Source organism: Arachis hypogaea, chromosome 9 (genome assembly GCF_003086295.3).
Source record: "Arachis hypogaea cultivar Tifrunner chromosome 9, arahy.Tifrunner.gnm2.J5K5, whole genome shotgun sequence".
In the NCBI taxonomy this organism is placed as follows: Eukaryota; Viridiplantae; Streptophyta; class Magnoliopsida; order Fabales; family Fabaceae; genus Arachis; species Arachis hypogaea.
In genome coordinates, this window is record NC_092044.1 from 20,000,250 (window position 1) to 20,017,026 (window position 16,777).

Consider the following 16,777-nt stretch of genomic DNA (forward strand, 5'->3'; position numbering starts at 1 on the left):
TGATACGCTCGTGTAAAGGCATATTCTGTTGTCTTCTCACATCGGTAATAACAATAGTAGGCTGCAAAAAGATGGATAGCAAACTCTCAACACACAACAATAGTAACAACTTACACTAATATCAATAAAAACCCTAACAATATTACTAACACCTAAGACTAAAAAATTAATTCTACCAATAACAAAAATTAGAAATTTAATAAATAAAAAAAACTCACATTGATGATAACAGCAAAAATTTCTAATATAACTTTTAAAATAATAATATAACATCTACCATTAATAATAACAACATTAAACAAAAAATAATAATAAAAAGGCAGTTTAACCAACCTCTTGGTCGATAAATCCAGCCACATGCGCAACGCCATTTAACCGGTACATCCGAGCTTCTTCTTCTATTGGTTCGCCACTCAGTTGGTTCAAAATCTCAAACAAACTATTAAACCAAAAAACTATCTTTTCTGTCACCCACCAACCTTCTCCTAATTTTGAAAGCTCACAAATGATCCGCCCCCACCAGCCACGGCTTTCCTATTTATACTATACACTCATAAACCGTGGCTACCTCTAGGGTTTTATGCACGAATCACTTCCTTCATAAACCGTGGCTGTCTACCACGGTTTATGTATAGCTCTCTCCTCACGTAAATCGTGGCTGCCTATCACGGTTTACATTCAAAATTATATCATCATAAAATTTGGCTACCAGCTACGGTTTATGTTGATTCTAAAACCGTGGTTAGCTTCCACGGTTTCTATATAAAATGAAACAAGACATAAAGGTATGCAATTTCCAATTGTTATAATCTGGTAAAGAATTCTCCAAATTCTTTTAAATTAGTAAATTGTCCAAAATTTTATATTTTTGTACAACGACTCCTAGCATAATTGAAGAAGATATACAATAGAAAAATAAACTAGTACAATTGAAACGAGTACATAAAAATTAACAATCATAATTGAATATACATTGTCTTTTCAGTTTTCGTTCAACCTCGTAGTTGGGCGGTTTCACAGAAGTTTTGTTTGTTCAATTTATCTACAAAACTCATATTAACACTTGGTGTCATATCAACATTTTTACATATAATAATAAGTAAATGAAAATTAACGACTAAAGATGAGACTAATAAATAAGTTTGAGTCGAATCAATTATTTATCCATCTTATCGTGGATTTTATGGCCTTTCCTTTAATTATTGATCGAGTTAGGAAGCTGTTAACTATGTTATTTTCCCAAAAATGCTCATTAAGAAGGAGAAAGAACTTTAAAGTTCGTTCCAGTTACAAAAGTATTCTTCCTCAACTACGGCCGCAGATTTGAGATAAATTTATTCTTCTTCAACTTTGCATACTTTGGGTGCAAAATTAAAATGTAAAAAAACTATTTTCAATTTCGCATTCAATGTGTGCAAAGTTAAATTTTTTTCTTAATTTCGCTGTGGCACAGTCTGCGAAATTGATAGATAATTCACAAAAACATTTAAGTGGCAAAATAAAAAAAAATTATTCAAGTGGCAAAGTTTTTTTTTTGTCTCATATATAACCACACCACGTTTTGTTTCCAGCAATAAATGGGTTGTGTTATAAAAGAACTTTTAGTATGCGTGGGTGAGTGAGGCTGTGAATATGCGTGAGTGTGTATTGACCAAAAAAAAATTGTAGCTTATTAGCAACATTTTTTGTATGGTGAAAATTCAAGTGAAGTCGACTTCATATGAAGTTGATAGCTGAAAATCGTTAGATGATTTGACTGATTTGACTAAATTTTCATCTAACAGTTCTCAACCATCAACTTCACGTAAAGTTGATTGCATTCGAGTTTTCACCTTTTAACTATTTACTATAATTTGCTGGTTTTGTGGCAGTAGTTGAGGAGATTTTTTTATATTTTTCATGGTATTTTTAAACCGATAATTAAAGATTATGGATCTAAAATTTATTTAAAGATTTTTTGTTAATCATCAATAAATTATTTCATATTCAAAGTAAAATTTGAACTCTAACATTTATTTAAATGAATGAATAAATAAATTAATCACTTAAAATCATTCAAATTGTTTTATTAAAATAGTTACTGACTCACAATAAGGCATCAATTTTGGAGCCACAAAATCATTTATTAGACATTCAAAACCGTGGCAAGACCCCAACTAGTGACCTAATGACTAATTTAACCATGAACTGAAAAAACTATAAATTTCACAATTATATATATGTGTGTGTGTGTGGGGTTCATAAGTTATGTGTGCAACTCATTTGAAAAAGAGACTATTACTATTCTAATTTAGGAATTATTGGCCAATATTAAATTTATAAATAAAGTTTAGATTTGCAGTGAATTAATTTTTTGTTTGTTGAAAAAATTAAAAAAAATCAAGAAAAAAAACACACACTATATATACATATATGTATATATATATTATAAATAATAAATTAAATAAAATAACATTAAATTATTAATGATCTCTTACATTACCGTATTAATATTAAGTGATGAATCAACTAATAATACGCCCAATATAGTTAGTTGTCTAATAAAAGCTTTGCTTAAAGTAAAAATGCTGCGTGCTAGACTAATAATTTATCTACTCTATATATATTCTTTCAGCATAAAGAGAATTATAGACTATTTTTCCAAATTTTGTAACCATCAATACTCATCATCATCTATTTTAATGTGTATGAGTCTACATGACCAACATTAATACATAGCTAAATTTTATAGGTTTTACTCATACTCCGTATAGCACAAATATTATTTTTAATATGAAAGTAGAGATGATGTTTTGTTTGAATATTAATATTTTAAATATATTACAGTATTACGAAAATATTTAAACATCTTTCTATGTGTTTTAACGCGCTTCTGATGACTGGGATATTGCCACGTATCCAACACGTTTCTTGCATTCACACGTATTGGCTCCTCATCTCCAAAATCCACCAATTTATAATTATATCAAATAATTCAATTTCTAAAAAAAATACCAATATTTTTTATATAAAAAAAGAAAAATTACCATTTGTACTCATGAATTTTGCGAACGCTGACAAAAGTACCCATCAAACAAGAAAATTAACATTGTACCTATGAAAGATGGGTTTCGTGTGACAATAGTACTCAAACTGTGATTTTTCGTTAACTTTTTAATAAAATTTCCAAATTACCCCTTCTATCTTCTTCCCAATATTCCAAATTTCACAGCCCTCATCATTCGTTTTCCTTCTCTGCTGCTGCCAGCCACCAGGCATGATCTCTTTGGCGCTTGGGAACATCAGCAACAAGAAGCTGTTGTTGTTGGATAAAGGCGAGTTGATGCTGCCTCTCGCGGCGCTTGGAAGCGGAAATTCAAGTGCTCTTGACATAGGTTTGGCAATCGAAGCCACGGCTCTTGCAGCATGTCCTGCACTGCATGTGAGGACAATCCTTCTTCGCCTAGTTCCCGCAGTCCTGGCAGCTAATCCCACCTGCTCCACTTCCTGCTCCCCTTGCTGCTCCGCTCCCCACGGCCGATGCCTTCACCAGGAATGCCGATTTCGAAGGTGACTAATCGTCGGACATGGTGGTTGGACCCACTCCTAGAGCAGTCGCGGAGCTGTAAAGATCTTGGTGGAAAAGAGGCCTTGCTTGAGGTATGAGGTCGTATTCCGGTTGGTGATGATGATGATGATGGTTCCACAGCTCCAAGCCACTTCGATACGAAGAAACGTTAACGTCTTCATTTTTGTACCAGTAAAAGGTGTCGGAGGGAGAAAACATCTTTATACCTGGTGGCTGGCAGCATCAGAGGAGGAAGACGAAGGATGAGTGTTGTGAAGTTTGGAATTTGAGGAAGAAAATAGAAGGGGTAATTTGGGAATTTTATTAAAAAATCAACGAAAAATCACGGTTTGGGTACTATTGTCACACGAAATCCATCTTTCATAGATATAACGTTAGTTTTTTTTGTTTAATGAATACTTTCGTCAGCGTTCGCAAAATTTATAGATACAAATGATAGTTTTTTTTAAAAATTAGCCCCGTATAGTAAGCGTCAACATTATTTCAAAAATTCAATTGAGTGCAGAGAATTGAGAGAAATTCTCTCTTTTTGAAGATGAAACTGGCAAATAAGGTTAGTAGAATAATTTGGAGCAATAAGTGGATTTCAACAGGTAAAGGATATGATGCATTATTTTTTATAAAAATACAAAAGAAAAAAGCCATTGTTCTTTCCACGTAATGATGTAACTTTTCAAAGAAATCATGACATAGAGAATGGATGGATAATCCTATATATTTTAATTTAGAAAAGTCTAGGACCAACAATTTTTGTATTTTCTGGTCAGCACTTAACCATTAAAATAAAAGTGATAGATCTTATACTATTAAATATCATTAGATATAATTTTATACCATTAAAAATACTATTAATAACCAATTGATAATTACAAAATATCAAAATTACTGTTCCTAACATTCCTCTTTTAATTTTATTATATGTTTTGAGTCACCAATTTTCCAATTCTAGTAAAAAGGGGTATTTGTATTTCTCATTTCGCTTTTAACAGACATAAGGATATGGGCAAAGACTGTGACACTGTGTAGCGTACGTAGAGTGTGACATGAATATTTCGCTATGCATGTAATATTTACCTATGACAACTAAAAAAATCAATATTTCTTATAACAAATTATTACAACGTCACTATATATTATGGAAACAAAAAACTTCATTAAAAATTAACTATCAAATAATACTCTAATTTGTGGAAGTTTCTTTTTTTTAGTGGTTTTATTTTTGAAAAAAAAATATTTTATTCTACTAAAATAATATTTAAAAAATAATTTATAAATTTAAAAAACATTATGAGAGAAAATTTTTTATTTTTAATTAATAATATGTTGAATTAATAAATTAAACATTATCGTTTACTACAAATAAAATAATGAGCCAAAAGGATATATAAATCTTATTTAAAGAGTAAATATAAAATATTTCTCTAAATAAACTATAGTTCAAATGGTATAGTCTTTTCATACTCACTTAAAGATTGTAGATTTGAATCTCACTCCTAATTTTAATATATATATATATATATATATATATATATATATATATATATATATATATATATATATTTTTTTTTTTTTTCTAGCATTCACCTATAAAAACAAAGATTAACATTTTTATCTCTCTCTAAGCATTGTTTCCCTTTTCTTGTGAAGACTACATAATTGATGGAAATAAAGTTTTAATCTCTAAGCAACTTATTTATCATACAATCATACATGAATTTAATTTTTAAATTTATTTATGTGTACTTCTAAAATTAGATATTTAAAAAAAAAAATAAAAGTCAAACTCAAGTATGTAACCTCTAAATAAATATAAAAAAATTATGTCAAAATTAGATAATTACTACTCAATTTCTCCTACTTACAATTACACAAAAATGAATAACTCTTCAAGTGTCAATTATTTTACACTTGTTTTTATTTATTCTTTTTCTTGCTCCGACAATTTGATGAGTTGATTATAATATAAGTGAAAAATGGCCCACTATTGATGCAAAAGACAGCAATGCTCTCACAGCTTCCAAAAGACATGATACACTATTCATCAACCCCTCTATCTTCTCTCACCTTGCCAAATTCAACCTTCCCATCCCCCTATGCCTATATCACAACACAACGTGTCCAATTTCACATTGTCTCATCTCTTTCACATTAATATAAACACACACCAAAAAAACGAAAATAAAAATACCATAAGCTTATTTTGGTTTCTCATATTTTTTATTTAATTTACAAATATTAATTAAGTTATAGTTCTCAAGCATATATATATGTATAGTGTTCAAGCAATAAGATATATATCTCTATCTTTCATGGGGCTTAGGCTCACTTATATATTCTAATTCGACTTCAATTCTTGCCATAGATACCACCACCACTTCATTTGCATTCCTATATCATCTGTCTATCAAACCTTAACATTGGAATAAAAATAAACAATACTACTATTTTCTCTTGATTTGGAAGCCAAGCTAAGCTACAAGCTTCAATTAATTCAACATCATCATTAATTTAAAAATGAGAAGGCACTCTTGCTGTTACAATCAGAAGCTTCGAAAGGGTCTGTGGTCACCTGAGGAGGATGAGAAACTTCTCATGCATATTACTAAGTATGGTCATGGATGTTGGAGCTCTGTGCCTAAGCAAGCAGGTACTCAAACACTACCTTTAAATCTTCTTCTTCTTTTTTTAATACTCTTGTCAATGTAATAATAATGTATTAACAGGTTTGCAAAGGTGTGGTAAGAGCTGCAGACTTAGGTGGATAAATTACTTAAGGCCTGATTTGAAGAGAGGTACATTCTCACAAGAAGAAGAGAATCTCATCATTGAGCTTCATGGAGTATTGGGCAATAGGTAATAACAATTCAAATCCCTTCTCTTCCTCTAATAGCTCTCTAACTAATTGGTGTAAGCGGTCTTGTAAATTAAAAACGCTTAGACCAATTATTTAAATAGTTAGGGACTTATTAAAAATATTCAAATTATAAAGAGACATTTTGTATGTCATAAATTAAAAAGGACATTTACATTTATTTTTGGTGGAAATTCATATGTAGTTATTTTTATATAAAGTTGATATCTGAGAATCATTAAATAATTTGATAAGTTTGATTAAATTATTATTTAACAATTTTTAGTTATTAATTTCACATAAAAAATAATTACATGTGAGTTTTTTCCTTTTATTTTTTACATGACTACTGATTTTTTTTTATATTTTTTTCAGATGGTCGCAAATTGCGGCACAATTGCCAGGGAGGACCGACAATGAGATAAAGAATCTGTGGAATTCTTGCTTGAAGAAGAAGCTGAGGCAGAGAGGTATAGACCCTGTGACACACAAGAAGATTCCGGAGGCCGAGAACGGCAGCGAGGACAACGACAACAGAAACCAAGAAAAGGCAGCAGAAGCATCGTCCAATGAGTTGAACAAATCAGATGATGCAACCCCCTATGTGCTAAACAGAGCATCTTCAATGAGTTGCCATCATCACTCAGATTTCATGAGTGGTTTTCCAATTCAGATGATAAATCATGCATCATCATCATCAGATTCAAATTCAGTTAATTGGTATAGCCACAGTAGTGGAAGGCCTTTTGATATCAACACTGATTTTCCATTCAATACCACTTCTATTCTTACACCAACAACCGCAACCGCAACCAATTTATTTCTTCCTACTGATTCTAGTTTCCTTTACAAGCCTTCTTTTTCTTCTTCTTCTTCCAACTCTCCTGAAAATATCTCTAATACTACACCCTATGGATTGAAAGAGGAACAATACCAAATTCACATGAGCATAGAAGAGTTAGAAGAATTATCATCCAAATGGGATGAGTATTATTACTACCTTCATAACCCAGTCTCAATGCCTGCTTCTTCTGAATCATTTTGCAATGAAATGAAGCCAGATATACACTATTTGATACCTGATACACCAGGTCCCATTATGTTACCTCACCATAATAATAATAATACCAAGTTCCAAGAACCATCTCAAATGGCTAGTTTCTTTTCAAAGGACATTCAGAAGCTCACAGCAGCATTTGGACATATATAAAAGGCTCTGTATTCTCTGTCTGTCGTGAGACAAAGACTAATTCGTCCCAGATTGAAAATTTGTTTGAATTTTTTATTGACCAATGAATTGTTATATGTAAAAGACGGGTTTTGATTTCATAATTAATAATCTTAAATAAAAATTAAAAAATATGTATTTATTGAAAACTTTTGTGTGAGATGTCAATCTAGTTAGCTAGATAAGGTTAGTCGGATTTCTAATAACAGTATCTGAATGTCGGTGATTCAATTATCATAAGAAAAATAAATAGGTTTTGTTTGAATTTGGGAAAGAGGAGTTTTAATTCCAAATTCAAGGGATTATTGCTCTATTGTATATAGGTTTGCTACAAAAAAAAAAAAAAAAATCCTGATTTGTGTTTATATTTGTGAGACAAAAGTAACCAATATTAATTGTCTTTTACCTTTGTTCTTCTTAATTATTATCTGTGGGATAGAATTCGCAATACAAGGATTAATTAAGGATTGTTCTTCTGGTTTCTTTTTTTTTTTTTTTAAACCTACCATTTGTTTCTTTCTTTGCTACACTGTAACAGCTTTTGAATGGTGCATTTTTCTATATATAATCCATCACAGATGTTTTATTGGCTTCATGCCAGTTTTTATTTTCATTTCATTTCATTGTCAACGGACTAATATGTTATATATGTATAACCAATTTGGATTAAGCAAGTCAATTGTCCTCAAGTATTTAGAATTAATTATTTTTTCGGCAAAAGCTAGTGCACTTCAGGTAAAATAGGGAGTGCAGCACTCTTTAAAAGTTAATCTATTATCAAAAATCATCAAGTAGATTAAATTTATTTACTATTGTTATTATTATTTTTTTTATCATGGGCTGAACAAACAAACCTGCACTAACAAAAAAAACTAATTCCCTCATTTAACATAGGACGATTTTTACACCAAAAGTACTCAAGAAATTTTAATTGAATCCCTCCATTACTCTGTTATTGTCGATATGATGTCTTCAAGCATTTTCACTGTTTTGTTTGCTGGCAGTACTTTCACTATCGTTCTCGCTAGCACAGATTTTAACGTTCTTGAACCCACCCCATTCCATTTCTATCATAAATGATATTCAAAGTCTGAAAAATTGCTACCATAGAAAAGAAAGATGCAAATTGCCGCCGTAGAAAAGGAAGACGCATGTCTGTCGTCACTGCTAGTTGGCTAACTCCAAACGCAAAATCGATTCTGTAGAAGAACCCCAGTTTCAATGAAGGCACCATGAGTCAAAGCACAACATACACGACGGTTACAATAAGTTCATTATCTTTTATTTAAACAATTATTTGTATTATTTTTTATTAATTTATTCAAAAAATAATTAAATTTTGAAGCTAGTTAGTATAAAATATTACAGATATAAAACTAAGAAAAATTTTTATTTGTATAAGAATGAGCCTAATAAATAATTATTCTATTTAATATATAATTAAGAATTTCTTTCTTTGCCAACGAGCTATAGTTTAAATGATATAATCTCTCTATATTCATCTAAGAGTTGGTAAAAATAAAGAATATTTCTTTCTTTTATTAACTTTTTAAACATTAATTATTTATTTTACATGTAATATAGAAATAAATGAATATAATATTTATTGAGTAGACGGCAGGCGCAGTTACGTAAATTTTTTTTGTTGTCATATTATTTAAATAAAAAAATATTATTTTAAAAAAACTAATAATATATTTTTAATAATATTCTTAATATAAAATAATAAATTTTAAATATTTTTTTAAATAATATATATTAACTAAAATAATATATTATAAATATAGTAAAATAACATATTTTAATAAAAAAATTGTTAATAAAAAATTATATAAATATTTTTTTATATGAATTTTTGTTTCGCACAAAATAAAATTATTATGCGTTTGTTTGCTTTTTAGGTTGTATATATATTTTTTTAATTAAATTTATATAATACAAAATCTTTTATCATTCTGTTCATATTTAATGTTTTAATTTTGTTTCATACAAAATAAAATTATATATATATATATATATATATATATATATATATATATATATATATAACACAAAAAATTTTTATCATTGGATTTATATTTAATATTATAATTTTATTTCACATAAAACAAAATGTATCTAAATTTTAATATTATATACATAATATATATATAACACAAAATTTGTTATCATTGTGTTTATATATTATATTATAATTTTATTTCACACTAAACAAAATTTATTTAAAATTTGAAATTATATATATAATATATATTTAATATTATTTTTTGTAAGATTCTAATATATCTTTTTTTTTGGATTTAGTACATGAATTTTCAACTTTTTTATGTATTATTTATTTTAATTTTAAAATCTAATAACTTTTTTTTGTATAGACGTGTTGTTTTTAATATTTATATACTATTTTTTTATTTTAAATTTTAGTTCAACATCTAAGATTTATAAAAAAAATTTAAAATTTGTAAAAAAAAATGATTAATCTGATTAATAAGTTACCTTTTTAAATCCAAATCATTCAAATAAAATATAATAAATGAAGAATTTAAATTTAACGAATTCACAATATGTACGCACTCGATACTTAATAATGAGCGTTTATTTTTCTACAAACAATCATTTTTCTTAATCTCTTTTTCATTGGTTTTCTTTCACTAGTCTTGGAAGAATGAATAACTTAAATGAGATAAGTTAATCTCGTTACATTATTGGTAAGGGTTATGCTAGGTAATTAATTATTTTTTTGAATAATATGAACAATAAATTTTAAAATTGATCCAATTTAAGTAAAACATATTACATTCTAAATTATTCACATAAATCTTAATATTAAAATGATCATCTACATACTTAGTAAATTGAACATTCAATATATCTATTATTCATATTGTTTAATATTTTCAGTAATCTAAATTTAATATATTTTTTTAATAATTTATAAAGAATGAAAGAAATACTTACATTAAAAAGGAAAAAGTAAATCTTCTTTTTGTTGAATTATGTTATTAAATTTAGATACTAATACCCAGAAATGATATATATTAAATTTATTTTATTTATATATAAGAAACTCCTGGAATCTACAATTACGAATGACTTAATTTTGTTTATGTAGTTATCGCAAACTTTTATAAATGGATGAGGCTGGGATGGTATATTTATGGCGCAAATATATGTATTATATAAAAGTAAAAGAATTAGAAAACTGTGGAAGAAAAATTGATATTGAATTCTCAAGTGGTCGTTGTGGACTTGCGGCCAACGTATTTTAGATTCCTTGTATTAGCGCACTATGTCTATTACACTTAACCATGTCCTTTTGAATTTTGAAGTATAAAATTTCTTAATGAATACAATATTAACATTCACCCATAATATAAATTTAGGGATGGGAATGGTTTCCAATTTTCCATGGGAAGTGGGAACCCCGCCGCTGCCCCGCTATGTGAATGTTATTTCTGTTATAGATTTTTATTTATTTAAAAAAAATTAAAAAATTTTAACATAATCATAATAAAATTTAATATAATTTAATTAAATATATCAAATTAAAATATAATTTTAATATTGTTGAAATGGTGAAGTGTTCAAAAAGAGATTGAAAAAATTTTACAAGATGAAAAAATTTTGACCAAAAAAAATTGGATTTTCTCACAATCTCAAAATCTGATTTCATTGAATTGAGTTTTTAAGTAACTTTTATCGCTGTAACTCTTAAATAACAACAATTAACTTTCTAACTAACTATTATTTACAACTAGCTGAACTATTAACTATTCTAACAAGTTACTCTATATGTTTTTTCATGTAACACCCCCTCTCAAACTAGAATTGATGCTTTCTATCATTCTCAACTTGCTCAAATATTGTTAAAACTAATTGGGAGTCAACGCTTTTGTCAATATGTCTGCCACTTGATTGTGGATGGAGATGGGTAGCAGCTTTGTGACTTACTCTTACCATTTGTCTCTCACAATATGATGATCCATCTCTATATGTTTGGTTCTCTCATGGAATGCTGGATTAGCGGCAATATGCAATGCCGATTGGCTATCACAGTATATCCCAATGGGTTTTTTCAGCTTTACTCTCAGATCTTGCAGCACATAAGTGATCCACTGTGCCTCTCGTATGGCTATTGCTAGGGCTCTATATTCAGCCTCACATGAAGAATTAGCAACCATACTCTGTTTCTTACTTTTTCAGGACACAATTGAAGTGCCAATGAAGAAGCAATAGTTTGAGGTTGATCTCCTTGTATCTGAACAAGTACCCCATCACTGTCCGAAAAATCAATAGGTGTTAAATCTGTGTCAGCTGCAAACATCATCTCCTTGGTTGGTGTTCCTCTTAAGTATCTAAAAACTCCAATGCTGCTTTAAAGTGTATTTTTGTGGAAAAATTCAAGTATTGACTTAGTCTCCCAACAGCATATCCAATTTCTAACCTAGTATTAGTTAAATAGATCAATTTCCAATCAGCTTTGTATACTCTGTATTGGACTGCAACAGATTTCCTGAAGTCTTGGTCAATTTGATAGTGTAGTCTATTGGTGTTGCTGCTGGCTTGGCATTTAGTAGGTTATAATCCTTCAAGAGATCGAGACAGTATTTCTTTTGATTCACCGTGATCCCTCTCTTGCTTCGAATCACCTCCAAGCCAAGAAAGAACTTGAGTTCACCAATGTCTTTGATCTTGAACAAATGATGCAAATGCTATTTGATAAAAGTGATCTTTGCCATGTCATCCACTGAAACAATTAGGTCATTAACATATAATACTATAACTGTGAAACCAGATTCTGTAGATTTAGTGAAAAGGCTATAGTCACTTGAGACTGACAATAACCAATCGAAAGAAGAGTGGAAGTGAGCTTAGTGTTTCACTGCCTGCTGGCTTGTTTTAAGCCATAAAGGGAACGAACTAACTTGCATACCAGTCCCGGGTCAGAGAGGAAAAGTCCAGGAGGAAGCATCCTATAAACCTCTTCAGCAAGATCTCCGTGTAAAAAGGTCGTGTTGACATCCAATTGATGCACGAACCAGCCTTTGACTACTGCAATGACAAGCAAGATTCGAAGGGTTGTCATCTTCACAATAGGGCTAAATGTTTTCAAGATAGTCCACCCCAGCCGTCTGGGTGAAGCCCAGTGCCACTAATCTGGCCTTGTGGCGTTCCACCGTTCTATTAGCATTGAGCTTCAATTTAAACACCCATCTGCAGCCTATAGTCCTTTTTCCAGTTGGAAGAGGTGTTAGAATCCAAATCTTATTTTCTTTTAGAGCATTTAACTTCACATTAATCGCTTCTTGCCATTTTGATTAGTGACAGCCTCAGCATAGCATTTGGGTTCAGTGTGTATTGGCTGGAAGGTGGTTTAATTGACAAATTCAATGGAGGATGGACATAATGGAATGAGGGGTAAGGTTGAATCTGGTATTGCGAATTCAAAAAATAGTAGGGTGAAATGTTCAAAGAAATTGTTTCAGATCATGAATAATATCAAACTGATGATCAAAAAAATTTTCATGAGGACATTGTGAAGAATGAGTTGTGCTGAAATCTGGTGTAGCTAATAGAGCTGATAAAGTAGTCATGCATTGAAAATCAGCAAGGTATGTTGATTTTTTGTCTCCCTAGTGGACCTTCTTAATGGTTGCATAGTGGGAGTGTGTGAAGATTGAATAAGAATATTGGTATGAAAGGATGCTAATGGTGCATGATCTAAAGATGAGGCCCTAGATGCAATTTGTTGTGATCCTGGTTGTGTGTGTGATTGTTGAATTTCAATGCATAAGGGATCATCAAATGTATGTAAATCATATATGCAAAAATCTGGATGTGTTTCATGCTCAACTTTCTCGGTTTGTACCGTTTCTTGTATTGTAAAAGGCAAAATAAATTCATAAAAATGGTATTTCTTGAAATGATATCTCTACTACTAAGATAATATAGTAAGTGTCCTTTAACTCCTTCTTTTATACCAAGATAGACACACTTTCTAACCCTCTTATCTAGTTTGCTTCTATGATTCACTAGTGTAGATGCATACACCAAACATCCAAAGATTTTGAGAGATGAAATATCTGACTGTTTATCATATAACAATTGATATGATGAGATATTTTTTAAAATATTGTTGGGAATTCTATTCTTCAAGTGAACTGAATGTGTCACAGCATAATTCTAAAATTTCTTGGGCAAATTAGAGTGAAATATTAGTGCTCTTGTTATTTCTAAAATGTGCTGATGTTTTCTCTCAACTATTCTATTCTGTTGAGGCGTCTCAACGCATGATATTTGATGTATGATTCTTTTCAGTTCATAGAAAGCATTGAGCTTAAATTCGGGTCTATTATCTGTTCTAATATTCTTGATAGTGATACCAAATTGAGTTTCAATTAATTTAACAAAACTTTTAACTAATTCAACAGCTTTACTTTTTTCTTTCATGAAGTAAATCCAAGTGAATATACTTTTATCATCTACTATCGTTAAGAAGTACTTAAAACCAAAAATTGATACAGTATTTATTGGACCCCAAATGTCAATATGCACAACATCAAATTTGTTCTTACTTTGTGTACTTCTTGGTAGAAAGAAATTTCTCTTTTTCTTTGCATAGTGACGAGTCACATGGCTTATTACAACTAAAAAATTGTAAATCAGTGTATGTCCCTTACAGCACCTTTATTCTATGATTCAGCAAATGCCCTAACCTAAGATGCCATAATGCAGAATGGTCAGGATATGATGAATGTGATGTGTGTGTATTGATGCATGCTGAATTTGATTTTCAAATGTAAAACAATCCACTTCGCTATTCAGCTACACCAACTGTCTTCAATGTTTTCTTTTCCTGGATTGCACATCCATTTTCATCAAAAATCAATTGACATTTAGAATCCAGAGTTAATTTTGAAACCGATATCAAATTGAATTTAAAAGTTGGAATGTAAAACACATTAAATAGTTGTAAATTGTTATGAAAAAAGACATTTCCTGCTGTGTTGCAATTATTCTAGTTCCATCAGGCATGTTAATGATCACATGGTTAATTTTATAAATCCTGTGAAAGGATTTGTGTGAGTAAGCTACATGGTTTGTGGCACCTGAGTCAATAACCCAGGATCTTGGGCTAAAAATAGAAAGTGACATGATATAGAATATACCTTTGTTAAACGGGAGAGTAATAGTACTAATCTGATTGATGCTATGCCTTGGCTGAGATTCTTGGTTTTGCAAAAGAGCAAGCAATGCTTCCCTCTGCTCTAAAATAAAATAAGGCTCAGACTTATCATCCATTTCTTTCTGGGACTAGATCTGCATATTGCTGTCTTCATCATTATCTTCAGCAACTATGTTGTTGAATGAGTTTTGATTGTTCTTGAGATTAGGAGGATATACATGCTTCTTGTAACATACGTCAATTTAGTGTCCTAATTTTTCACAGTAGGTACACTGTTTTTGACTTCTTTCTCCTCTGCCTCTGCCTCTGCCTCTGCCTCTGCCTTTCATATTGCCATTATTAACCTCACTTCTTGAGTTTGCACTACTGCTTCTTGCATTCATCATTAGTGCATTGCTGTCCAGAGTTTTAGGCATATTTAGCTGTTTTTTTGCTGCAAAACAGAGGCAAACACAGATTCTAGCTTCGGTATTGGCTTCATCAGCATGATTTGTGATCTCACAGTGGCGAATTGATCACTTAATCCTCTCAAGAACCTTACCACTTGGGATTCTTCTCTGTAATTTCTCATGATACTAAGCTCACAAGTGCACATATCAATGCATCTTGAACAGTTTGGTACAGGACAAAAGTTCTCTAGTTCTTCCCAGATTGTTTTCAATTGCGTGTAATAATCTGTCACAGATAATTCTCCTTGCTTGCTTGCAAACATCTCTTCTTCCAACGCAGCAATCTTGCACATGTCTCCTTGGCAGTAACGTTGTTTCAGTTCTCTCCATAGTTCTTCCACCGTGTTGATCCAAAGGACACTTTTAGCTATGTTAAGACTCAATGAGTGATTAATCGACGAAACTACGAATGTATTGCATCTCTCCCATGCATCAAACAGTGGATCTTCTTGTGTTGGTCGCCGAAGTAAACCATTTATGAACATGATCTTGTTCTTTTCTCTCAACGCTCTCCACATTGCTCTCTCCCATACTTGATAATTGTTGTGCTCTAATTCAATAGCAATTAGGGTTGTTCCTAAACTTTCTCTAGGATGCAAGAAATACGGACTTACCGATTCTAAAGCTAGATTCTGCTGGTTCCTATTTGAATTTAACTGCATCTGATTTAGCTGATTCAGACGACTTCTCAGCGTTTGCAGATCAATTGTAGGATTCGCCTCTGATGCCATTTGCGACCGACGCTGGAATTCGTAATCAATTGCGCAATCTTCTTCCCAAGACTCGCTAATCAAAAATGGTTACCTGAATCTTTGAATCTTGTTCAGACAACACAGATCTCATTAGTCTCTATCATTTGAATCTCAAAGAAAGAGAAGAAAATAGTAGAAGACGAAGAATGAAAGAAGATTCAGAAAGGGGAGGAAAAAATCCAACAATAGTGAAATTCAACAAAATTTTTGCCGATTCATCCTTTTTGAAATTCAATTCCTCACTAATTTCTTCCTTCCACGCTCACCGCACCATGTTGAAATGGTGAAGCATTCAGGAAGGGACTGGAAAAACTTCACAAGATGAGAAAATTGTGACCAAAGAAAAAATCGGGGTTCTCTCAGTCTCAAAAACTAATTTCATTGAATTGAATTTCTAACTAACTTTTACAACTCGCTGCAACTCTTAAATAACAATAATTAGCCTCCTAACTAACTATTATTTACAACTAGCTCAGCTACTAACTATTTTAATAAGTTATTCTACATATTTTCTCATGTAACAAATATAAAAATTTACATATTTAAAATAACTAAGAACTAATATTACATATATTTTTTAGTCCAGTTTTTTCTATATAAATTTTTTTTATATGCAATTTGTGGATTTAATATAGATTTTATTTTACAATATAAAATTCGATCAGATACTACAATTAATGTAAAATAAATGTAGTTCTGAAACTAATTCATGAAGAGTCGGTATGAGCAAAAAATAAATAAAT

At 30.5% G+C, this 16,777-nt stretch overlaps 2 protein-coding genes across 2 annotated transcripts; one reads left to right on the forward strand and one right to left on the reverse strand.

Moving 5' to 3' along the window:
* Positions 1-5,739: 5,739 nt before the first annotated feature.
* Positions 5,740-7,820, forward strand: LOC112710635 (uncharacterized). Its single transcript, XM_025762943.3, has 3 exons — positions 5,740-6,215; positions 6,292-6,421; positions 6,795-7,820. Exons 1-3 carry the CDS (start codon positions 6,083-6,085, stop codon positions 7,627-7,629), a joined length of 1,098 nt encoding a protein of 365 aa, XP_025618728.1. The 5' UTR covers positions 5,740-6,082; the 3' UTR covers positions 7,630-7,820.
* Positions 7,821-15,251: 7,431 nt separating this feature from the next.
* LOC140175080 (uncharacterized) lies at positions 15,252-16,013 on the reverse strand. The gene has a single exon (XM_072201993.1). The coding sequence runs from the start codon at positions 16,011-16,013 to the stop codon at positions 15,252-15,254; it is 762 nt and encodes a 253-aa protein (XP_072058094.1).
* Between the last annotated feature and the right edge of the window lie 764 nt (positions 16,014-16,777).

What these genes read in the sequence shown, in the direction of transcription:
- LOC112710635 (XM_025762943.3), top strand. Translation starts at nt 6,083, where the DNA reads ATGAGAAGGCACTCTTGCTGTTACAATCAGAAGCTTCGAAAGGGTCTG. An exon ending in CTCTGTGCCTAAGCAAGCAG is followed by an intron (nt 6,216 to 6,291) that starts GTACTCAAACAC and finishes ATGTATTAACAG; the next exon opens with GTTTGCAAAGGTGTGGTAAG. An exon ending in CATGGAGTATTGGGCAATAG is followed by an intron (nt 6,422 to 6,794) that starts GTAATAACAATT and finishes TATTTTTTTCAG; the next exon opens with ATGGTCGCAAATTGCGGCAC.
- LOC140175080 (XM_072201993.1), bottom strand. Translation starts at nt 16,013, where the DNA reads ATGGCATCAGAGGCGAATCCTACAATTGATCTGCAAACGCTGAGAAGT.